Below are 26715 nucleotides of genomic sequence, written 5' to 3'. Positions count from 1 at the left end.
TTTGAATTTGTTGCTGAGCACCTGGTTAATAACATAATGAACCCAAGTTGTGATTTCATAATTCTGTCATTATACTTAAGCTTTATAAATCTCTCTTTTTAGTTATTGTTTTTTTGCTGTAAATACTTTTTATACTCATTATACTTATTTAATTATTCATTATTTAGTTTAGACTTTGACAGGGATTAAAGGGTCTTCAGAAAACTGCACGTTCCTGCTCATAGTGTCAACTAATTTATCAATATTTACATATAACTCTTAAATGGTCCAGTCAGCGAAATGAAAACAGCCTTACAGGCACTCAGACTGCTCATGCCACATTTCGATCTTTTTAACAGTTTTTCTGTCTTAAAGACTGTCTTATATAAATGAGTGAGAAAGACAGAGTTATGATCGGATGATCTTTGTGAGGGATGATTTCCAGATTTATAAGCACCATTAATACTCTTGTAGCAGTAGCTAAGTGTTATATTGAGATGAGTGGGGCAAGTAATATTCTAATAAAAGTCTGGGAGATACGTCTTCAGCAAACACTGGCTATAAATTGCCCAAAATAAATTTGAGATATCAGAAGACTATGATTCAATATTCTGTATTACTCTGGAGATAATGTCAACTGCTTTAAGTCATAACTGCTCTCAGATGAGGATAAATTACTATAATAAAAATTGTGGAAACCATCTGTGGAAGTAATTATGGAGCAGTGAATTGGGCAGCAGTTTAACATCCTTAGGAAACATTTTCTCTCTAATCATCACTGATTTATACCATCATTACCAGCGATGGCAGGGTCATCCATACAAATAGATGCACCAAAACCAATAATATAAATTTAATATTAATGCAATTATCAGAACATTTTTTAATCAACCAGGTTTCCAAACATGTAACAACACATGCATCTTTGTAACGACACTAAAAGTGCATACAATGCTTGAAGGTTCATCCAGGTTAGTCAACAGAGATGGACAATTACCATGATGAAAGTTAAGTTACTTCCAGTTTTTTCAGTTTCTCATAAACACATATTCTTCTTCCTCTTTTGCATTATTTTCTGGCTGCACATCTTAAAACAAATTAGTACACTAAAAATAGAGGTAAAGTTTGCCAGGAAATCAGCTGGTAGATGTGTGTGTGTACTCTCTACAGCAGGGGTGTCCAACTCCGTGCCTGGAGGGCTGCAGTGGCTACAGGTTTTCATTCTAACCCTTTTCCTAATCAGTGAGTAGTTTTCACTGCTAATTAACTCATGTGCCCTTCATTTCAATAGCCCTGTTTTTAAGGAGTCAGTCCTCTAAATTGATTCCTTTCTTCATTAAATGGCAGCCAAACAGAAATGAGATGTGAAACGAGCCAAAAGATGACCAGCTAAACTGGGATTTCAAACTCCAACCAATTTCACTTCAAACAGTTTCTTAATGAGAAGCTGATTCTTGCTGTTAATTAAGCCCATTATTTAATTCAATGGCTTGTTGCTGCTCTCATTCTGCCACAGCAGACATTTCCAAATCTGTTGATTTTTCTGTTTTTTCTAAGAACATTTTCAAAATGTTTTGGTGACCTGAGAGATCAACCTTACTGAGACCTTCACCTTTATTTATTTTCAGATATTGTGTGATAGGCACAGGTGAGCTTGTCATATGGTGACTTGTTTGATGTCTCATTATTGTTTGGCTACTAATTAAGGAAAAAGAGATAATTAAGGGGCCAGAATCAAGTTAATTAAAACTAAAGCAAACAAGGTTAATTAGCAGTAAAAACGGCTCACTAATGAAGAAGATGGTTAGAATGAAAACATGCAGCCACTGCAGCCCTCGAGGACCAGAGTTCGACACCTGTGCTCTACAGTATGTAATCCCTATATGTTGATTAGGTGCAGCAGCATATACAGTATAGTCACAAACAATTTGAGGTTCTATTATAGACTTTCAGCATAAAATCAAGGATGTTTGCCAAAAAAAAAAAAAAATACAAGAATTAAAGAACTTCTTACGCGGTATGTAGTCTCCCTATTTTAAGGTACCAAAAGTAACTGGACAAATGGCTGCTTAGCTATTCCTTGGCCAGGTCTGTTTTACGGCCCTGCTGGTTCATGTATATTTAGTTTGATAAAAGGCCTATTTTCATTGGGAAGTGTCAATGAGAGTGAAGAAGGCAATAAGGAGGCTTAAAAAACACCCCAATCTGTGACGTAGCAAAAACTTTAGTTTTACCAAAAAACAGTGTTTGGTGCATTATTAAAATGAGAGACTATACTGGTGAACTCAAATACTAAATGGCCTAGAAGACAAAAGGAGAAGTATTTCAGTGGATAATAGAAAAATACTTTCACTTGAAAACTGTCATATACATCAAAAACATTCTCCACTGAGGTGTTGTGATTTTGTTTTAGTACTACATTTTTTCTAAGCTTTATAAAATTTTCTGCATGCTCCTTTTAATGATTGGCTTATGTTTTAAATAGGGACACTAAATATGACATTTTTTTGGTTTCCGCTAGTTAAATTTTGTTCGGTTTTCTTTTATTTTACCATAATGTCACTTTGTTTTCATAACATGTATACAACATGTACTACATCAAGAATATGAGGAAACAACAATAGGAATATGAGGAACTAAAGGAACTGTTGCTAACACACAGGCTGCAGTTGCTAGGGGGCATAGCCCCAGAAACTGCACTGAGTGATGTCATTGGCACAAAGATTTACAAGCCAACAGCATGCAGACCAAATTACCCATGGTTGACAGAATTTTCTGACTTGACTTGATGACAGATTAACTTGCCTTCTTGTTTCGACCCACGCTTTATTTATTTATTTATATAATTTTTTAAACTTAGTTTAATTTTCTGGTGCTTCTCAATTAAATTCTACACCTCTTTACAGTGCCAGAACATCAATGAGTTAGGTGTTGCTGCATCCAAGACAACTATTGTGGAAGAGAAATGAGATTTAGGGGCCACGTAATTATTTAGGGGTAATATAATTATTGTGCATAAAGTGTTTGGCATGCTTTCCACATTAAAATATAGCATCTATCTTAGAAGTAGTATAAAAGGGTTGACAAATGTCAGCAACTTCTTCAGGCATATTGGGAAACCAGATAAGGGTCAAGTGAACAACAAAGAACAAGAAGGTGATTTTTCAAGGAGTTGGCTGACTTTCATGTACCCAGTAAGACTTGACAGGTGTCACGCAGACAGGAATTTAAAAAAGGTACTGATAAGTATTGAAAGAACCAAGAATGTAGTAGACATTAGACTTTTATGTTTGGGTATGCAAGCTGTTTAATGCTCTCTGCTAAAATACCTCATGTCTTTTAGCCCTGTTCATTATAAGAAATAAGAAAGACGCAATGGATAAGGTTCCAATGGAAAATGACATGCATGTTATGATTACTACCATAGCTTTATTAACTCAATAAGCTTTAAGAAGATGAAGACAAATAAATAAAATAAATAAAATACAAGAATTAACTCTGTGTTTTGGTACTTACAACTGTAAACCAACTTTTGCTCACCCTGTATATTTAAGGTCACAATTTCTTCCACACCATAAAGAGAAGATTGCACAAGCATAAATTCAAAGGATTCACCAAAAGATGCAAACCACTTCTTAACCTTAAGAACTGAAATGGCAGGTTATTGTTTACAAAGTTCTGCATCAGAAAACCTGTACAGTTTTGGAACAACTTTCTATAGACTAACAACATGAAGATACACCTATATCAGGAGTTAAGAGTGGGCGGTATGGCCAAATATTTATATCGCACAAGGTTTTTCTTGTTTTAAGATTGTTTTTATTCAGTTTTTGGTTTTATTTTTAATTTAGTTTTTTGTCATTTTATAATTTTAAGTTTTTATTTAATCTTCCTTTTCTATGTTTTTATTAATTTTGTTTTTTCTGTAATTAACTTTAATTTTTTGTCACATTGCATTAGTTTTCTATTACTCACCAAAATGTCCATATGGATACTAAGGTGCCAAGTATGAAAACAGACTTTTCTTTATAGTTGTAAAATTATATACCATTCATGTTGTACCTGTCAACTTAATACACACAATTTTATATCTGTAACAGAACTGAATTTTCTCATGATAATTTGACAGTTCAATGCCTCCAATATAACAAAAAAGCAAGAATCAAATAAAAACTGAGCACTAATGTCATATTACTTTAGCTTGAAACAAGTTTAAGTGAATGGTTATTTCAAAAAAAGCTTTCTTTTTTATATTTCAGATTCCATTTGCAAACAGGAAGCACTCTGCATACATATATTATTTATATTTATGATTTTTTATTATATCCTGATGCTCACTACCCAATTTGAAACCTTGAAAGTATATTTTTTCAGGAAATTCTGACTTTATTTTTTTGCAATACTGTTTAAGTCAGTACTTGAACTCTGAATAACAGTAATAGGAGAAACAGAGGTAAAAGTTTTTCCCATATGTATAGTGAATTTCTGCAAGTATATCTTTGAAATTAAATACTGAACATTTGTTATAGCAACATTCAAAACCTGGTTAGTTGCCAGTGAGCCTAACCTGTCAGGAAGGAATTTAACTACAAATGTAATAATAAACAAAAAGTGTGTCATTAAGCACTCAAAATATGTTATCCAGCTATAAAACAATATCTGAAGTTACGTACACTTAGGTCACATACACACGTGGAGAACATTCAAACTCCATAAAGACGCTGACAAGTTTAACAGTCAAACTTAAATTCATGGTACTGTATAATATTATTATTTAGAACTATGGATTAATTGCCATTAACGTGTGCGATTAATGCATTAAATATTTCTATGATTAACACATTTAGGGGTTGCATTAAAAAAAAAAAAAAAAATCAACTTAACCGCGCTTCACAATTAATGAAGCAGTGCCAAATCAATCCAATTCTATTAATAGCGCTTGATCATTTCTTTTGTTGCTTCTTGGTAACAGTCTTCATCCACAAACACCAGTTGAGCTGTATACATACCTTACAAAACAGGATCATCCTGTACTGTAACCTAAAATACAGCGTACCAAATCAAATCAGTAAGTGACACAATTTGACTGGTATTTTTGTACACATCATTTCATTTATGCACTAGCTCTTCTCAGCGCAGAGAATAATGCAAGAACAATTAAAATCAAACCAATTACATAAGCAGAGTGAATGAATTTAATTTTCTTGTTGCGCCAACATTGAAGACAGACAAGCACTACACCATGACCAAGACTAAGCATGCTGCATTCAAATATAGATTGTAATATAAAAATTAATAGTAATATAATAATGAATAGTACAAGTGTGGATTTCTTTGTCATTTTTACTGATACATAATTTCCTTCCGCTTTCATTCAATTCTAGAGGCAACTCTAGAATTCTGTAGGTGACTTTGTGTGTTGAGTGTTTCTCTAAGAGCAGCTTGCACTTTCCTACCCCAGAGTTTTCATTGTACTGGGGATCCAACAGACTGACAATAAAAAACAAGTATTGAAAGAGCTATTATTCTCTATTCCTCAGGTTCCTCATTGAACAATAACAAGCAAGCTTAATTAGGCTTTAATATTGCCTTTCAGAACATCTTTGACCATGAAGAAATATGATATACATACTAATCAACGTTAATGTACATCTACTCTGACTGAATACTGCCTCAACAGAGGATATCAAAATAAGCCCTATAATCTAGCTGGCTAAAGAACAGTTTCATACTTGTCACACTGCTAAAATTAAGTGATCAAAAGCATACTTTTCGCATTTCAAAATCCTCTCACTACAGAAATCTATTTTGGTGACAATATTTTAAAACCATATTCTAATGAATAAATATAATTTGTATGAAACAAACGTCTCCCATTGCTTCTAACCTCGAAGACACACAGCATTTCAACATACAAGAATGGAAAGATGTAAACATAATGCTTATTGTTTGCCTACTTATTTTATTAATACTTAAAAGTTTTCTCCTACTTTCTCTAAAAACTCTGTGGTGCCGCCATTCCCTTGGTGCCCCAAGCATATGCTTATTTTGCTTAATGTTTAATGCAGGGTTACCTTATTATCATCAGCATAAGAATGCATAGATAAATCAAATTTATTTTCTGTTGGCAGCAATATTGCAACTGTGTGAAAGATTACAAATTCAGAACTACTACCAAAAATTAAGCTACAGTTGCAAAATGATAACGTGGATGCTGTAATCATAATTGTAAGAGTTTAAAAATACCTTCTGTACAACTTGGATTGGCCAAATTTCACCAGCAGCAGAGGCACCTGGAAGGTTGTTAATGCCAGAACAACCTGATATAGGGAAGAAAACTAAAATTAACAAGATTAACCATAGGACTCAATGTTATATTTTAATCTGAACATTTAACTGGCAACAACACTTTTATAGCAAGTTAAATAAACAAAGAAATAGGTAGGCGAGGCAGTAAACAAATAACCCTTTTTAAAAAATAAAAATGGTTATGACTTACATATATTCCACATTTAACATTCATCTACTAATAAATACCTTTTTATGATCAAAACTGAGAATAGAAATAAAGAATAGAAAAGTTGGGTGGCATTTTATTAGAAGTTACTTAGTCAAACCAAACACAATCCATTTAATAAACCACTTTTCCAGTTAATGGTTTCAGTGAGCCAGTGCCTACCCCAGCAGGAACTCAATCTTGAACGGACTTCAGACTGATCCAAATCCTCAGGAACAGATGTAATGTATGGCTGCAGCTTGTAATTGTGGCTGTGGCGTCTCTCCAGCAAGTACTGTGCAGTTCCCCAGCAAGTATTTTAATCTGTGCTGGCGTGCAGCCGATTATTGTATGTGTGGCATCTCCCCAGCAAAGGACTTTATGTGCGCGGCCGTGAGTACCCAATCAGCACTCTCCCCAGCAATGATGTCATTTATTAAAGAGTGCCCCTCGCATGCACACTTTACCATAAGACACACACACGGACACATGGACGCACACAGGGATTTTATTAAAGAGGATTGATTGATGTCAACCAACAGTTCTTAAGATTGTTATCATGAGTTCCAACAATGAACTGATAAACAGCTGTTGCACGTACCTCCACTTCTTAGTTATTAGAAAGGATTTATTTAGACATATGCCAGACCTCTCCTGAGAAGCAGGAGAAGCTTTTCTGGAAGTAAAAGTTGTACTCACTATAAACACAGGCAACTGCTACCCATTCAACTCATACTTCAGTGAAACAGACTAAAGAAATCTTTTAAGAAAAAAATAAAAAGATAAACTTACACCAGTTCCGTCGCCAACCCAAGCCAATGATACTGATCCACTTAGGTCAATGAACTGATACTGTGGAGAAAATTTAAAAGATAAGAGTGATGATGTGGACCCAATAAGAAAAAGAATAATTGATACATTAAGAAATGTTTTACATACGGCTACCTAAAAACCGTATTGCTGGTTTATACAGTACCCAAGCATTTACCCAAAATGACTGGCCTGCAATTAAGCATTTTTTTTATTTTGGAACTATTTTATAAAATGAAGAATACTAAAGCAAAAGTTTATAATTGATGATTATTAGCAAAACAATCTTTAATGTTGCAATGTGTATAGAAAACCAGCACAGACTAATGAGATTAACCTCTCAGATCACAGAGGAAAAAATAATATTAACAGAATTTAAGCAAACATAGCTTACAGATGTTTCACCAGTGGGCTCTAGAAAGAAGAGTAGATCAAATATCAATTCTTTCAAAAATATTTTCTACTGTATTAAAAGCAGAAAACTCTTCAGTCAGTGAACTCTATATTTTATCTTTATAATATTGTTTTTTGTTTTCATGAGAGGAATAGCTTAAAAATTTAAAAAAAACAACGATTTGAAAAGTAATAATGTAACTGAAGAGACCTTGAAAACAAGTTTCAGACTTTTTTCAAACTGTAAATTCATTAACCTAAGGCATAATAAGACTTGTATGTCTAAAAATGTTATTTGTTCTTGCTACTTCTGCATGAAAAACACATCTTCAGACACAAACCAACTAAATCCAATTCAAGGTCAAAGGGATGGGGGCTACAACCTAACCTGCCGCCATGGAATGCAAAGTAAACACCAACCTTAGAATAGATCATGCCCTTAGCAAAGTTAATGAAAACACATTCACACTGCATTAATCTGGAACTGCCATTCAAAGACATAAACAGTGTACATCATTGGGATGTGAGAGGAAGACAAGAGTACTTGAAGAAAGACCCACATAGACATTAAAAAAAAAAAAACAAAAAAAAAAAAAAAAAACCAAAACAAGCAATAGAATGCTGGATTCAAACCCAGGAAGTTGGCAGCAGCATTCACAACTGTGACACCATGCTGCTCTACCACTGTATATTTGTTGTGTAAAACTGCAAGTCATATGCAAAATAACACAAATGTATACATTTGTGGGCAACATTAAGAACACTGTAAATCGAATAAATAATTTGTAACTGTTAACGTATATTTACTTGAGCAGAAAAGCAAAATCCCGTTGAGGGGATGGTAGTGGAAATGGCATGAATCTTAAACAGATGCTTTCCTTAAGAGGGAGCAGTCACGTTTTTCTACCTTTAACAGCAAAAAGTTCTCCAACATAAGGGTGCAAATAAAAAATTATGAAAATGAAACAATGCAGCTATTTTCATATAAAGTGCCAGATAACATACATTCAATGCATTTTTTTGAGAAATTATGACATTTTCAATGAAAAGATAGCTATTTTTCTATCTTTTAAAAGCAAAACCTAGTCTAGTACATTGCCAGCAAAAGGGTGGACTCGTGACATTAGTGGTCTAGTGTTGAGCTGGAGGAACAACTCAAATCTCAAGGATCAAAAATGGCTGCATGACATACAGTCATATGAAAAAGTTTGGGAACCCCTCTTAATTCTTTGGGTTTTTTGTTTATCATTGGCTGAGCTTTCAAAGTAGCAACTTCCTTTTAATATATGCCATGCCTTATGCCTAAACAGTAGTATTTCAGCAGTGACATTAAGTTTATTGGATTAAAAGAAAATATGCAATTTGCATCATAAAATTAGACAGGTGCATAAATTTGGGCACCCCAACAAAGATATTACATCAATACTTAGTTGAGCCTCCTTCTGCAAATATAAGAGCCTCTGGACACCTCCTATAGCCTTTGATGAGTGTCTGGATTCTGGATGGAGGTATTTTTGACCATTCTTCCATACAAAATCTCTCCAGTTCAGTTAAATTTGATGGCTGCCGAGCATGGACAGCCTGCTTCAAATCATCCTATACATTTTTGATGATGTTCAAGTCAGGGGACTGTGATGGCCATTCCAGAGCATTGTACTTCTCCCTCTGCATGAATGCCTTTGTAGATTTCAAACTGTGTTTTGGGTCATTGTCTTGTTGGAATATCCAACACCTGCGTAACTTCAACTTTGTGACTGATGCTTGAACATTATCCTGAAGAATTTGTTGATATTGGGTTGAATTCATCCGACCCTCGACTTTAACAAGGGCCCCAGTCCCTGAACTAGCCATACAGCCCCACAGCATGATGGAACCTCCACCAAATTTGACAGAAGGCAGCAGGTGTTTTTCTTGGAATGCGGTGTTCTTGTTCCACCATGCAAAGTGCTTTTTGTTATGACCAAATAACTCAATTTTTGTCTCATCAGTCCAGATGAGCATTTGCATACAACAAGCGACTGTTTGTGGCGTGAGTGCAGAAAGGGCTTTTTTCTCATCACCCTGCCATACAGATGTTCTTTGTGCAAATTGCGCTGAATTGTAGAACGATGTACAGATACACCATCTGCAGCAAAATGTTCTTGCAGGTCTTTGGAGGTGATCTGTGGGTTGTCTGTAACCATTCTCACAATCCTGCGCATAAGCCGCTCCTGTTTTTTTCTTGGCCTGCCATACCTTGGTTTAACAGCAACTGTGCCTATGGCCTTCCATTTCCTGATTACATTCCTTACAGTTGAAACTGACAGTTTAAACCTCTGAGATAGCTTTTTGTAGCCTTCCCCTAAACCATGACACTGAACAATCTTTGTTTTCAGATCTTTTGAGAGTTTCTTTGAGGATCCCATGCTGTCACTCTTCACAGGAGAGTCAAAGGGAAGCACAACTTGCGACTGACCACCTTAAATACCTTTTCTCATGGTTGGACACACCTGTCTATGAAGTTCAAGGTTTAACGAGCTAATCCAACCAATTTGGTGTTGCAAGTCATCAGTATTGAGCAGTTACATGCATTCAAATCAGCAAAATTACAAGGGTACCCAAATTTTTGCACAGCCAGTTTTTCACATTTGATTCAATTTCAATCAACTAAATACTGCTTCACTAAAAATCTTTGTTCAGAAAACACCCCAGTACTCAGTTGTTCCTAGGAAATTAAAGACATACCACCGTTATCTTTTTTTGTTGGATGTAGAGTATATTATTATGCAGGCTGAGAGGGGTTCCCAAACTTTTTCATATAAGTGTAAATGGTCCACATTAATGACTAGTTGGACTGGTCTCAGAACACAGAGAAACTACTGTATATAAGCAAGGGCAGAGCAGGCTCTTTTTCCTCAGGGGACTATGCTCCTTTAATGTGGAAAGTGACAACCTTCACATCTTCAATAACTCTGATGGACAGTGAAATTTCCTACTCTGGTGTACTGGGGTGGTAACATCACTTCAAGTGAGGTTCACTGAATCAAAAACCTAATTACAAGGGCAAGCTCAGTTATAGGACACACTCTGGACCCCCTGGTGGTAGTTACCTGCCCCTCTCCTTTTTCATCCATGTGACCAACCCCAGTTGACCCTGTGCACTTGCAATTTCGCTAAATGGCAATTACCTCATTCAGGTCAGTATACAAAACCAAAAAGCAATTAATACCTTAAACCAGAAAAATATGCTACTGTGACATACTTTAACATAGTTGGGTGTCTTCTGCACCTTAATCTCACAAATGTGAAGGTGTGACAGTAACTGTCACACAAGTCAGGAAATGTACCCATGGCTTAACATTTAGGTGTATTCAAGGACTTGGCGTAAGCATTATGAAAGTTACAGCATTTAAAATTTTTGCGCATTTATTTAATCAAAGAGAGAGAGAACACATTTTTGTTTATTAAATATTCTTCCAACAATAAGTCATATCAAAATATGACAATGGTAATATGTTTTTGATAGCATTTTATAATAGCATGTAGTTGACATACATCATATATAGATTTTTTTTTTTTTTAATTATTTAACAAAAAAAAAAAAAAAGCCGGATTCCAACTCAAGTGATATAAACATCAATGTAGGAAGTATTTTAAGATAGAGAAGCTATTTATCTGTGGCATCTTTGCATGATAACCATCTTTTTCCACCCTCTCAAACATAACAGTTTTTAAAGTTTGAGAAAACATACAGGAATAAATAGTTTAGAGATTTGTACATACACAACATCTTTGCATCCTACGAACAATTACACTCCAAAATTTATCTTCCCATCAACACAATTTTTCCACTATTTCAAAATAAGAAACAAAATCTGCCTAATTTTCCTCACCTCCCACCTACTTCTATTCCGGAAGAAAAATTAATCAGTCTTAAGATCTCAGACAGCATTTCTATCTATACTAATAAAAGGCAAAGCCCTCACTCACTCACTCATCACTAATTCTCCAACTTCCCGTGTAGGTGGAAGGCTGAAATTTGGCAGGCTCATTCCTTACAGCTTACTTACAAAAGTTAGGCAGGTTTCATTTCGAAATTCAAAGCGTAACGGTCATAACTGGAACCTACTTTCGTATACTATATACGGCCATAGCGGGAAGCTCGGTCGCCGTGTGAGGTGGTTGCGTCTTGCATCATCACGCCTCCCACGTGATTGAGTGCCTGCCCATATAAGGTAAATATTCGTGGGTGATGGACTGTGCTTAGCATATTCATAAGCAAATCCACAAGTTCATAGGGACGCTGTGGCTAAATACTCGCAAGCACATCCACAAGTTAATAGGGACGCTGTCGCTATATTCATAAGCACATCCACAAGTTCATAGGGACGCTGTGGCTAAATACTCGCAAGCACATCCACAAGTTAATAGGGACGCTGTCGCTAAATACTCGCAAGCACATCCACAAGTTAATAGAGCTTCTGTTTCTAGATACGATCCCAATAATGAAAAGCGGCTCATACGAAAACAACAGGTTTGGCTCAAAAAAGCCAATTGTGGATTTGCGTACGACCCAAACATACATTATGAGTCTGACAAAACAGTACACATTGGATCCATGGATGTTCACTGTGACTATTGTCAAGCTCAGAAGTGGAAATGCAAGTCTCCTGGTTTGTGCTGTAACGGTGGTAAAGTCTCTGTCACTCTTTTACATAAGCTTCCTGACCTAATTACGTTCACTTAAAAGATGCTATCGACAAAAACGACACTGATTTAATAGAACTTGGTCAAGCTGTGATATTACCATCTTCCTTCACTGGAGGACTTCGCTATATGCACGAGCGTACACAAGACGCTATGACATACGTACGTCATTATGGCCGCCCTGACTTATTCATCACATTTACTTGCAATCCTAAATGGCCTGACATCACTGAAATTCTCCTTCCACGTCAAAAACCTCACGATCGCCACGACCTTATCAGTCGTGTATTTCATCTCAAGATTCGCAAAATGATAGACTTGCTCACGAAGAGTAACATTTTCGGCTGTACAAATTGCTACATGTACACCATAGAGTGGCAAAAGCGAGGTATTCCCCATGCACACATTCTATTGTGGCTAAAGGATAGGATTAAACCAGCTCTCATTGATCAAGTCGTCCGTGCGGAAATTCCTGATCCACAGACTGACCCTGCCTACACAAAATAGTAAAATCCACCATGATATTCGTTTGTTCAAAACCTTAAATCTCCGAAAGTTCTTCACCGATTGCTTTGAAATTTTGACACAACGTTGCATTCGAATACGCGAGTGTTTTTATATACATATTATATAGATGTCACACCTGTGACAGGTAAAAACATGCTTTTTTTAAAAAACACAATGCCATCTGTTGGACGTAAAGGCAACACACGCCATACTAAATACTTTACGATTCTATTTCAATGTTTCGATCAAATACATTTGAAAGTACGTGAATAAAGGCAGCGACATGGCAGTTTTTGGCGTGCAACCAGAAAGAAATGATAGGAATGTGGTCATACATATCGATGAAATCGCACAGTATTAGGCTGGAAGATACATAAGCAGCAATGAAGCTGTATGGTGAATTCTTTTATTTCCCATACATGAACGAAGTCCAGATGTTGTTCACTTAGCAGTACATCTAGAAAATGGACAACGCGTTTATTTCACAGCTGCAAATGTGCAACAAATAGCCCTGAATCCACTGGCTACAACGTTAACTGCTTTCTTTACGTTATGTCAAAATGACGCGTTTGCGAAGACACTGCTGTATTCAGAAGTGCCTACGTATTACACATGGAATGCGAGTAGAAAATCATTTGAACAACGCAAACGAGGAGAGCGAGTCAACAGACAACCTGGCATATTCAAAGAAACTACGATAGGCAGACTGTACACCGTGCATCCCAATCAAGATGAATGCTTCTTTGTTCACATGCTGTTGGTAAATGTGCCCGGTCCAACGTCTTTCCAGCAATTGAGAATTGTCAACGGCATTACACATGCCACTTTCCGAAGTACATGTCAAGCTCTGAATTTATTGGAGAACGACCGACACTGGGATGTATACATTAATGACGCGTGCAACACGTCACATCCAAATCAAATTCGTGCATTGTTTGCAATCATATTGACCGCCTGCTCTCCTTCTCCTACACAGTTATGGGAGAAATATAAATCGCACATGGCTGAAGATATTTTCCGTCGAATACGCAAGTAAAATTCAAATATAAACATGGATGTCACAGCAGACATCTACAACTAAGCGTTGATAATAATTGAAGATTTGTGCTTAGAAATCGCGAACAAAGTTCTCAATCAATTGGGAATGCCATCACCGAATCGATCTGCTGCTGCTGCTTCGTTCGATGTAGAATTGCGTCGTGAACAAAATTACAACACGGGTGATCTTTTGTCGTATGTGCAATCAAATATTCCTACGCTAACGCTTCAGCAAAAAGGCATCTACAATCAAATAATGCAAACTGTCAATAACGGGGTTGGAGAAATCTGGAAATTGGGAACGGAAAGGGGACGGTTGATCTGACCTCAGGACGAATTTCATTGCCTCATAACTTCTGCAATTTAGTGACGTCAAAAGAAGAATTGGTTGAAAAGGTATTTCCCAATATTCAAACCAATTATAAGAATCACGATTGGCTGAGTGAACGAGCTATTCTTGCGGCCAAAAACAAAGACGTCTAAGAACTTAACAATATTATTCAGTCCAACATTCTGCACAGACAATGGGACAACAAAAAATATTGTATACCCACAAGCATTGTGAAATTAAGCATATTAGAAATGTGCGCTAGACCCCCGTGGCCCTGTGTTCGGATTCAGGGGGTTGGAAAATGGATGGATGGATGGAGAAACGTGCGCTTTCTCTTTTCTTTCTTTTCCATTTAACCAGACAGCCACAGCAACGCGTGGCCGGGTACAGAGATAGATATATATATATATATATATATATATATATATATATATATACAGTGGTGCCTCACACAACGAACTTAATTCGTTCCAGGAGCAAGTTTGTTATGCGAAAAGTTCGTTATGTGAAACGCGTTTTCCCATAACAATACATGTTAAAAAAAATAATTCGTTCTGTAGCATAAAATATGCTAAGATGACATAAAAAAAGATAAATTTTTTGTTATTATTTTTATTTAGATACATCTAAAAACATAATTTTTTTTTAAAAAAACACACATTTTTTTAATTTTAAGACAGACTAAGTAGAGTCTACCGAATCTTGCACATCTTCATCCATTTTCTGCTTTTTGGCCGATGGTTTCATGAAAAACCTGTCCAAAGTCGTTTGTTTTTCTCTTTTCTTCAACATCTGCCGGAAATAACGGACAAGAGTATCGGAGTAAAGATCGTTGATCCTGTTTGCTTCAGCTGAATCCGGATAGTGGGCATTGGTAAACTCCTGAACTGCTTTCCATTTGACCAGGATGTTCTTGATGTCAGCAGTTGGGATTGGTTGATTGTTTGATTGTTGCTCCTCGTTATCAGATGACGCTTCCCTTTGAGCATTGTCCTGTTGCTGGACCAGAAGTGCTTGGAGCTCTTCAGTTGTCAGCTCTTCTTCGTGTTCCTCAATAAGCTCCTCTACATCCTCTTCCTCTACCTCTAATTCCAACCTTTGGGCCACTGTGATGATGTCCTTCACCACTTCTGTGTCATCAACTACTGCTTCTTCCTGGGTCCACGAAGGCACAAGCATCTTCCAAGCAGAAATGAGGGTCCTTTGTGACACTTCTTCCCAGGCCTTCTGTATAAGTCGTATTGCCATAAGGACATCAAATTTCTCCTTCCAAAACTTTCGGACAGTCATATTGTCTCCACCAAACTCGCATTCTTCAAACACCTTATTAAAGAGGGCTCTAGTGTAGAGTTTTTTAAAGTTCGCAATAACTTGCTGATCCATTGGCTGAAGAATGGATGTGGTGTTTGGTGGCAAATACTGCACCTTGATAAAAGGATAATTTTCCTGCAATATTTCCTCTAGGTCTTTTGAGTGAGAAGGGGCATTGTCAAGTATCAGAAGGGCTTTGAGCAGCAGTTCTTTTTCCAGCAAGAATTTCTTCACGGCAGGAGCAAAGGTTTCCAGAATCCATTCGTTGAAGATAACTTGGGTCACCCAGGCTTTTTGATTGGACTTCCAACGGACGGGCAGTTTGGACTTAATAACGTTATTTTTCTTGAAAATTCTGGGATTTTCAGAGTGATAAACCAATAGAGGTTTGATCTTGAGGTCTCCGCTGGCATTAGACGAAAACATAAGGGTAAGTCTGTCCTTCATGGCTTTGTGTCCTGGCAATTTCTTCTCCTCTTTTGTAATGAAGGTTCTGCTCGGCATTCTTTTCCAGAAAAGACCCGTTTCATCGGCATTGAACACTTGTTGTGGGCAGTATCCTTCATCCTTAATACATTTTTGAAAGTTAATAGAGAACTTTTCTGCTTCTTTCTTGTCAGCACTGCCAGCCTCACCATGCATAGTAACGCTGTGGATTCCACACCTTTTCTTAAATCTAAAAAACCACCCCCTGCTGGCTTTGAATTCTTCTTCATTATCTTGATTGCTGCTACTTCCAGGGACGTTTTTCTTTAGATCGTCATAAATTCTCTTGGCTTTGTGACAGATAATATCTTGGGTTGTTACGTCACCTTTCACCTGCCTGTCCTTAATCCAAATCGCTAATAGCCTCTCCATTTCCTCGTGGATTGAAGACCTATGTTTTTCATGAAATAGTTTTGATACTCCTTTGGCTACTTTGGCTGATTTGATTGCATCCTTATTTGTCAAAATGGTGAAAATGGTGGTCTTGCTGAGGCCAAACTCTTTGACGAGGTCACACTGTTTTACCCCACATTCACTCCTTCTAATTATTTCCTGTTTCATTTCAACAGAAATCACCTTCCTGCTTTTTTTAGAAGCCATGATATAAAAAAAATACTGAGTTTAACTTAAAAGGACGACTGCCGTGATACGTGCGTGATTTAATTCGTAATGAAGAAAGATTGCCGCGATACGTGCTTAAGTTAAGCGCAGTGACTAACGACTGCCTGCAGTGCCTGCGCGGAAGGATGCAATACATCGGCAGCGATCGTGGAAGCTCGGGCGAAGCAGTCGTGGAAGCTCGGGCAAAGCGGTCGTGGAAGCTCGGGCAAAGCGGTCGTGGAAGCTCGGGCAAAGCGGTCGTGGAAGCTCGGGCAAAGCGGTCGTGGAAGCTCGGGCAAAGCGGTCGTGGAAGCTCGGGCAAAGCGGTCGTGGAAGCTCGGGCGACTTCGTTGTGTGAAACGAAGTTCGTTGTATGAATCATGAAATGAAGTTCGTTGTGTGCAGCGTTCGCTGTGCGAGGCACCACTGTATATATATATATATATATATATATATATATACACACACACACACACATACATACACACATATATACAGTATACATATAAAAAGCGGCTCATACGAAAACAACACGTTTGGCTCAAAAAAGCCGATTGTGGATTTGCGTACAGCCACCGAAACTTTATAACGGCACGAGACTTCAGGTCACATGTCTGCAAAAGAACCTAATTGAGGCATCTATTTTACTGGCAGTGGCTCAGGGGAGAGAGTTTTTATTCCTCGCATCCCCGTTATACCCTCTGATCTCAAATTCAATTTTTGATCTCTTGATTTCAATTCAAATGCCTCGAATTTCCAGTAAGGCTGTGGTTCACAATGGCAATTAATAAGTCTCAGGGACAGACCCTACAAAAGGTTGGCATTGATTTGAGGCAAGATTGCTTTTCACATGGCCAACTATACATTGCATGCTCAAGAGTAAGCTCAGCGCACAGCTTGGTCATATTACAACCGGAGGGCCGAACTGACAACGTGGTATACAAACAGATCCTTAACAAATAATTATTTGTATATTTTCCCTCAGTTTAAAAATGTTTACTTTTCTTCTTAATAACAATTTTAAGGCAGTACTTCACCGCTGCGAAGCGCGGGTATTTTGCTAGTAATATATAAAAACATTTTCAAGTCTTCTCAAAGATCCCACAGTACCAGTGGGAAAAGGATTTCTTACTCAACATCTCAGAAAAGGAGAGGAAGGCAGCCATGCATAGAATTCACTATAGCTCATATGTGCAAAGTATTCATTTGTTCAACTTAAAATCTTTTAAATCAACCATATCTGTCTCATTTAAAATTGTCCAAAACCTTTCCAGGGAAAGATCCAACCTACAAATGTTGCAATCAAGCTCTAGCCTCATTGGGCTATAAGTTTTGGGCATGCACCAAAGTAACATCATTCTGGACAAACATTTTTAAATGCCTATCAGACAGCCTTGGTGCCACAATCACTCCTAAACCATTAACAGCTGTGTTTGGGGTACTCCCAGATGGGCTTAAAGTGGAGAAGGACAAACAAACTGCAATTGCCTTTACTTCACTGTAAGCACATAGACTTATCTTGCTCAACTGGAAGAATTCTAGCCCACCTCTTCTAAGTCAGAGGGCAATTTATGATGCATACTATTTGAAATTGGAAAAAATCAAATTCCCAGTTTGAGGATCTGTTAAAACCTGGCAGGATCTAATTAATGACATGGCTGGGGGTTGAATTGAATTTAGTTTTGTCAAGTTTGACTTGATTGTATGGAATATTACTTGCTTTTAATAAAATGAATAAAAATACACTTTTTAGCTTCATATGCACAAAGCATTCAATCATTCAACTTAAAATCTTTGTTCGAGCATATTTATCTCGTTTAAAAGTGTCCAAAATGTATCCAGGGCAAGATTCAACATGTGAACATTGCAATCTAGCTCCAGAATCACTGGGGCACATATTCTGGGCGTACACTAAATTAACATCATTCTGGACCAAAATCTTTGAATGCCTGTCAGAGAGCCTTGGTGTCATAATCCCTCCTAATCCATTAACAGCTCCGTTTGGTGAACTCCCAGATGGTCTTAAAGTGGAGAAGGGCAAATTGATTGGAATTACTTATATCACACTAGTAACACATAGACTTTTCTTGCTCAACTGGAAGAATCCCAGTTCACCTGTTACAAGTCAGTGGGAAAAATTAAATTCTCACTAAGAGAATGTGTTCAAACTTTTTTTTTTTTTTTTTTTATATAAATACGGCAAGATTTAATTAATCAAATCTCAGAATAAGCATTTATAATCAGAGAAAAAATTACATTCTTCTTTCTTTGTTGTTTTTAAAGATATGCTCTTGTTGTAGGCTCTCCTCTCTTTTTCTTTGTCAGGGGTTGAATTCTGGTTTATTAAGTTAGACACGATTGCATGGAAAGTTGTTTTCTTCAAATAAAATCAATAAAATTAAAAAAAAAAAATACAGGGATATGTCATAATCAGGTTGAGGTCTGGACTCTGACTTGAACAACACAAAGTTTCTTGGTTAACCTCCTTAGTATTGGAGTTTATTCCAAAAAACAAATAAAAAGTGTTGCTTTTTTAGCATGAAAAATTACATTTTCATTAAATCTCAAAAGTATAAAAATGATACAAATAATATTGATGAATAAAAGTAATAATTTGAAATGAACAAAAACAACAACAGTAATAATACTATTTATGATGCCAAAATAGTATATACTGCAATCTGTCTCAAAATGAGTTCTTTGTGTGGTAAATCTTAAAGCACGGTGAAAGACAATCCAGCATGATAGGAACAATAATAGTGTTTCTTTTTGGATTTTCTTTTCATATTTATCAGTTTTGAACAGCATGCTGTACATGTACAAGATGGATTCTGTTTTTTTTTCCTGTTGAAGGTAGATAATCAATAAAATGTCTACCAATAAGACACTCTGGATTGATCCATGATGTGCTGGGCTGAACGGGTCTCTTTAGCAGTAGTGTGGACGGTGGATATGCAGCAATGATTTGTTCTACAAGCTGGCATGTAAAGTTTGCATGAGATACAGTTTTGCCAGCTTTTTTGTTTGTATAACACAAATGCATTCCAAATGCACTGTTCTACCAGATGGCAAAATATCTTTTTGTAGTATTTCTTTTGTTGCCTCCACATAACGGCATAGAAAGTCAACTCATGATCCACATGATTTATGCCACCCACTGTGCTGTTGTAGTCGACCACAGCACAAGGTTTCGTAATCTACTTGTTGTCTTTTGCCTGTACAGTGGCTGTAGCTGCATTATGTACAGTGCTAAGAAGACAAACATCTTTCTTGTACTTCCATTTCCGCACAAGCACTTTACCATTTTACCAAGCTAGCAACCCTCGTTGTAATTTAGCTCTGCCAAAGTCTTCAGGCATGCCATGACGGTTAGGACACACTGTTCCATAAGAGTCAGTCTTCTTTGTGGCAAAATGTCAAATAGCTCTGGTGAAGTGTAAAAGTTGTCCGTGGTTACGCTGTAACCTTGATCCAGCAGAGCATCTACCAAAGTCCGCACCGATGAGGTAGCAATGCCATACTGATTGTATTTCGGATCAAACATTGTCCCTTTCCCCATGTACAGAACTGAATTCCAAATGTATTCAGTTTTAGAGTCACAAAGCTCATAAAGCTTTATGGCAAAACTTGCTGTTTTTGACGCAATGTATTGTATCCATGACAGTGTGCCCTTATAAGCCAGGAGCCTTTCATTAAAGAGGACATCATGGTCCAGAAGGTAAACACTCTGAAATTTTACTACAATGGCCTGGTATATCTCCCAAATTGTCTTCATTTTGGGTGCTGGATGGGTATTCTCATCAAAGTCATCATTGTTGGCAAAGTGCTGATATTTCATAATTAGTAAAAACCTACACTCAGACATAATTTCTCCAAAGAATGGCAGCACTGACAGAACTTTTACAGCATGAGCAATTCTTCGTTCTAACACTTAGTCAAGACGCATCTGTACAGTTGCCCGAGTGTCCCTCAGAACGAATGCTTTTAGCATGGTTTTTGCAGCCCAAGTAACGCTCAGGTCTAGTGCTAAGGTAGCTACGCCATTCTATTGTTATGTGATGGGACATGAAATGAGCTATTCATGCAAGGAATCGGAGAAGTATCAATGACCTAAACAATTTTTTATAAAGGAGGACTGATGTAAAATGAATTTCAACTAGACAACAACACTTCGCAGAGAATTTTCTATTATTTACTATATACAAGGATTCACACACTTTTTTACAGCCTCAATTGTGCAAACTGCACTTGTCTATTACAAAGTCAAGTTTTAGTCATGTTTCCTCTACAATAACAGACATAAATGAAACAAAAAAGATTAGGTTAAAATTTATACAGAAATGATCAAATATTTACATCATTTGAAATATATTTTTCTATTAAATTGAGTAAAATGATACACAAGAAAAACTCTATACATCTGGAATTTATTTATTAAAAGGACGTATGGCAAGACAGGAATTTCTGAATCAATGTGGAGTTTTTTTATACCACCTGATTTACTAATGTTTTTTGTGTAATGACTGTCTGTCATTATTGGAGATGATTTTCAGTTTTTTTTCCCCCCCAACACTGCCCTCTGACATATGCTTACCTAATTATTTACAATGGCCCCAATAACTTTAGATGCATGTCTGCTAATCTGCTGGTGCTTTTTTAAATTTTGGTTTGTCAGACTACTACACTAGGCAATAAAGCTGAAAGTGATAACAGAATCGATGACACAATGATAAAAGAACAAAATTAGGTCCTTGTTCACTTTAAAAAGTCTAAGTTCTCTTATTGTACCAGTGTACCAAATAGTCAACTTAAAATGGTTCATTGGTCAATGCACTGTAGCAGACTCCTAAGTGTATTTCTCTGTGTTTTGTGCCCATTTTGTCTTTAGATCATGTTAAATTATTTGTTTTCTATTTCCAGGCTGTCTATTACTGTAAAGATAAGACCACACTGAGTTAAATGTAGAATTCTAGGTCCAAATTCCAAAGGAATCACATATGTTCTTGAAACTATACACTAATACCAAGGTTTACCTTAGTGTTAAATCATATAATTTTAAATTTACACAATCTGAAGACATAACTGCAGTGTCCTGGAGTGGCAGATCTTCAATTATAAACTGTAGATGCTTCTAGTTTATTTTTTACTCAAACAAAGAAGATGATCTTACTTTTACTGGGGCAATTAACATCAAAGCATCTTCTGTTCCTGTATTGTACCAATAATTAATCACATTAAAACATCTGTCCAAACAAAACAGGATCATGCTTCAGGCTGTATTGATTATTTTATAACTTGGGAAACAGAGAGGCATAAAAAAAAATCAAACTTTGAACAAAGTCATCCATCATACAAACGCTAGCCAATCAAATGTGTGTAATACGACATGTCCCAAGGCCCCACGTGGAATTTTAATGTAAATATGGCTTGTCCCATGGACCAAAAACAGTGATGACAAAAAGGACAGAATAATGCGAAAGTGACTTCGGGGAAGGGCAAGGGTGACGTCAGAACAGAAGACAGAGAGACATGTGATCGTTTCATCTGAATGTCAACAAAACCATCTTATGAATAATACAGATCGCTACATCAAAAGCCACCCTAGGACAACTTCCAATCCTTGACATTTTCCGTATGCTTTTTCTAAAGACTATACCGAGACTTTCATTATCAATTTTACTTTTTATTGCATCTTGTTCTATTTGGTATTATTATTCATTAATAAATGCCATTTTGCTTTTACATTTTCTACACTTTGTTCTTGTGCCTAGAGTGATTGAAATAATATATTGAAAATTAAAAAAACATGTATGCAGAGTTAGCTACATTACTTGCATATAAGGTTATCAAGGCTAATAGGTCGCTCCTCAAAAGAAAGACAGCTGCAGTAAAAAGAGGGCATATAGACTGGTTGGAAAGTGGAATAACCAATAGAGTTGTGCTTTTAATTATGATTCAATGACACTTGTATGTTTTTCAGTGCTGGAGATAGTAAGTTTTTAAGTACAGACTCCTATAGAATATTGTGTGATGCACTTAGGCATTGCTATTGCCTAATTTTGGATATCTACAGGTAGTCCCCAGGTTACGGACACCCGAACTACGACTTACGAATGAGGCCCCAGCTGTGATGCATGCGCTTCATTAACTGCCGCTCCATCATCTTTGGCCGGAGGACGCTGCAAGTAGTGGCTGGAGGAGTGCGATTTCGCTGCTCCTGCAGTGTAGTGTCCCTGTGTCCCTTGGGCGGCTCCCGGTGGCAAGCGAGCGGTGACCCGTGGTCCATAGTCACTGGGGCCCCAGCTATCGCTTGTGTGCAGGACAGAGGCTTAATGGGGTGGTTCGCTGTCCGCCCACTACGCCGCCAGAGCTACTGCTCCTGACTGGATGCAGGCTGGATGGAGCGGTATAGGGCGTTTCACTGCCCGCCCACTACACACGGTTCCCCCCGAATCGTTTTCGGTGGGCGGATGGTAATGCTGCAAGCAGTGACCACGTTGTGGCTGAATGGAGGCCATTGAGGGTGAACGGGGCAGCGGGGGGTAGCATTGTAGTGTGCTTCGGGTGGCTGCCAGTTGAATGGGGGCGGTGGTGGGCAATTCACTACACGCCTTTGGCCGCACCATGTTCGTTCTCAGTGGGCGGACGCACGCTGCAGGCTACATACTGTAGTGGAGGTGACTGTGTGGTGGGTGTGTGGTGAACCACCCCTCGCTACTCCCATTCATTCTCAATAGCAAGCCTGCTTGTACTGTTACGTGCATAGCAGGAAGTTGTCCTCTTGTCAGTACACCAGACGTGCCAACGAGGGATGCCTGCCTGCTGTGATAGCTGTACAGTGCTGTGCAGAAGAGCTCATCTTAACCTTTTGTCTTCACCCTTCAAGAATGTCTCTGAAACACAAATCTGATGCAAGTGCTAGTGATACAGTAAAGAAGAGAAAAACCATCACCATTGAAAATAAAATAGAAATAATAAAAAGGTCAGAGAGAGGTGAAACTCCATCATTCATTGGCAGAGCACTTCGTTACAGTCAGTCAACAATAGCATTTATTAAAATAATGTACCTGTTCCGACTTACATACAAATTCAACTTAAGTACAAACCTACAGTCCCTATCTTGTATGTAACCTGGGGACTGCCTGTATATACGAATGTGAAGGAGTTTATCACAGGGTGAATGACAATTAGGCTTTCTCCTGAGATATTGTCTATAGGATCCCTATCCATATGTTTATCTGTATCTTTACAGTATGTGTGTAGAACGATTTAAAAACAGACCTAGTAAGTCCCACAGAACCCATGATAATACAATAACTGTCCCAGTATACATGCATACAATGTACAAGAATATTTGAGCTTCAAGAGATTCTGGATTATTTAATGATAATGGCAGCAGTGGGTTAGGAATCAAAATGGTATGGTTTTATATTATTTTATTTACTATAGAATATAATACCATTTACAATACACCAACTAAATATTAATCCACACAATTAAAATAAAATTTGAGCTTACAAAACACACACACACAGGTTGCCAGATCTATACATTTCACTATTTTGGCAAACTTAAATTCCAGCTAGAATGAACCATTCTTTACACCAACAAGTATTATTCTTTTCTTCTCCACTGTACCTACCCGTTTGAATCATATGGAAAAAAATAAAATATGTGCAAATTTGGCTTTGTGTTCCAAATACCATGATAGTGTTAACTTTAATAGATGGATAACCTTCCCTGAAAGAACACCAAACAACAACTGTTACATAATAAAACAACTTATACAGTTGGCTAATGGGTTAAAAATTGAAAGCAAACAACAGGTCTAAACATAGCATAGCAAAATGGAAGGGTGTCCTCATATTTCAAGACATATCAACTCTACTTTCCTTCAAAGTACTGGGTGCTGGCTCATGTGACTAAGCAAATGCTGCCCACACACTGTCTTGTAAGAAAAATTGGAACAGGCAAGAAACAGAGTCTGGTATCTACTTGTAATAGGGGATGAGAGAAAATGAAACCAGCGAACAAACACATAATCAGTCACGTATACAAGAATCTTATCTGATGTCTCATCTATGACATTTTATCATTTCAAAGACATTCTAGAAGTGGATACAGGTTTCAGCCAAGTCATCTTGCAAAGATGTTGTCAGTAGATTATGCATGTTTAAAAGAAAAAGAGATTTTTTTTGTTATTTATTTTAAATAAAAAGGGGGTCACTGCACTACCAGTGCCGGTACATTACTGAATCTGTACATGTTAAAGGCCTGTACCCAAACAGCTAATAATATAATGGTTTAACTGTTCTTTTATCCATCTATTAAAGTTAACACTATCATGGTATTTGGAAGCACCACCTTCCTGATTTGTGAACAAGAGCCAGATGGATCACATTACAAAAATGCAAACTATTTTCACCAGTTTTAATTTTGCTGACTACTAAGTGAACATCTCATGTTTATTTTGTCTATTTAAACACATTTTGAATTTTCCATGAGCTCTGTTACTGCAAAACTGTGAAATTAGGTCTTTAAGAAAGCACTGTCATAGTGGATTTTGAATCCCAAGGTTGCTGGTTCAGTGCTTGCCTCTAACTCACTGATTTTGTAACCATGAAAGTGTCACTCAACTTTCCTGTGACACCACTATGCTGGCAATAAAAACCAAAAAGGGTACAATGTTCAACTGCAATACAAATGATCTTTTAAGTCAGATTATGAAAACACACCTGTCCAATACATAATATTTTTTTCAAGTAAATACTAGGAAATGCAGCCTGTTAGGCCATCTGCTGAAATTCCCTTGATATGCATGCACTCACAAGAGGTACATTCGGAGTACAATTTCTTGTATAAATGGATGTGGAATTTTGTATACATTCATACCAGCCTTAACTTCATGGGCCATCCTAGATGCTCCGGTGCAAAATGAGTGGCACATTAGGAACAAGCAATCTCTCTCTCTCGCTCTCATTTCAGATGTGCTTTATACAGCTCGTGTCAATTCGTCTAAATAATTCATAGAATCTTTATTAGCAATGAATGAACTATTTTTCATTAAACAATGAGGTCATAAAAATATTTAAATAATTATAATAATGGTACACAAACTTTCAAAAAAACTGTATAAAACTGTAAATATTAAAAAAATGGAAGCATCATTTGTTTTAATCATTTAGCTCTTAAGATTGAGACCTCGGCAGGCAGACCCAAGCATTCTTACATCTATATTGATGGTAATCTTGTGTTCAGCAAAATGGTCTAATTTGAAAGGTTTGCCAATGAGTAATCAAAGCCCAAGGGACACACATAACCCAGAGAGGTCTCAATCTTAAGCAACTAATTATCTGGGTTACCTGAAGGGGCATACCACCTGAAAGGGAAAAGCTGAGGTGTAATCCTATACATGGGGTAAAGTCAGACTGAATGGTATAGAACAGATTAGATTATTGAAATGGAAGCGGCCTCTTAAGAAGTAAAACATTACTTCTTTGTGTGGATCTGGGTAGTAATCAAAGCTCATGTGGATGGTGGAAAAGTATTAGCTAAATACTATAGATAATATCCCCAAGTCCAACACTGGTTACAGAATTGAAATTCTAGATTGGAGAAGGGCTATTTATGTATTGCAGAGCTGGACAAAAAATGCACACTGCAGGTTTGGGGATAAGTCCCCAGCTCTATGCTGTGTATCTCAGGTTTGTGCCAGTGTCTGAGTGTTGCCTTAGTGAAGCATTTAACAGGAAAACACTTACTTTCTGTGTGTGTGTGTGTGTGTAACAACTATTCAACATCCTAGAGACAGTAGACTAGACACATTCTGATGGTAGTCTTACCAACAGATGTCAATATATACAATATAGGGAATGACAGAGATCTTGAAACATTAAACTGGGAGAAAGAGCCTCTCTGTCTAGAATGACAATGGTGAACTATTATTGGATTATTGTGTAAATAATTGCATGTACATAACAAATATCAACTTCAAATACAAGATTGATCTTATAAAACGGACTTGGAACAGAAAAAACAGATTTTGAGGATGTCCTGGGGAACACCTGCAAGGTATCTT

At 37.1% G+C, this 26715-nt stretch overlaps 1 protein-coding gene across 8 annotated transcripts in view; it reads right to left on the bottom strand.

Annotated features, from left to right (window-relative positions):
- The window catches only part of LOC114648207 (sortilin-like), a 174146-nt gene that overhangs the window by 132100 nt on the left and 15331 nt on the right, over positions 1-26715 (bottom strand). For all 8 annotated transcript variants that reach the window (XM_051924996.1, XM_051924994.1, XM_051924995.1 and 5 more), the window contains exons 2-3: positions 7268-7327; positions 6226-6299 (exon numbers count right to left, since the gene is read on the bottom strand). In XM_051924996.1, coding sequence (XP_051780956.1) covers positions 6226-6299; positions 7268-7327 — 134 coding nt within the window. The remainder of the gene's footprint in view (positions 1-6225; positions 6300-7267; positions 7328-26715) is intronic.

Source organism: Erpetoichthys calabaricus, chromosome 3, assembly GCF_900747795.2.
Source record: "Erpetoichthys calabaricus chromosome 3, fErpCal1.3, whole genome shotgun sequence".
Classification (NCBI taxonomy): domain Eukaryota; kingdom Metazoa; phylum Chordata; class Cladistia; order Polypteriformes; family Polypteridae; genus Erpetoichthys; species Erpetoichthys calabaricus.
Note: the sequence above shows the minus strand (reverse complement) of the source record. Positions and strands in the feature narration are given on the sequence as shown.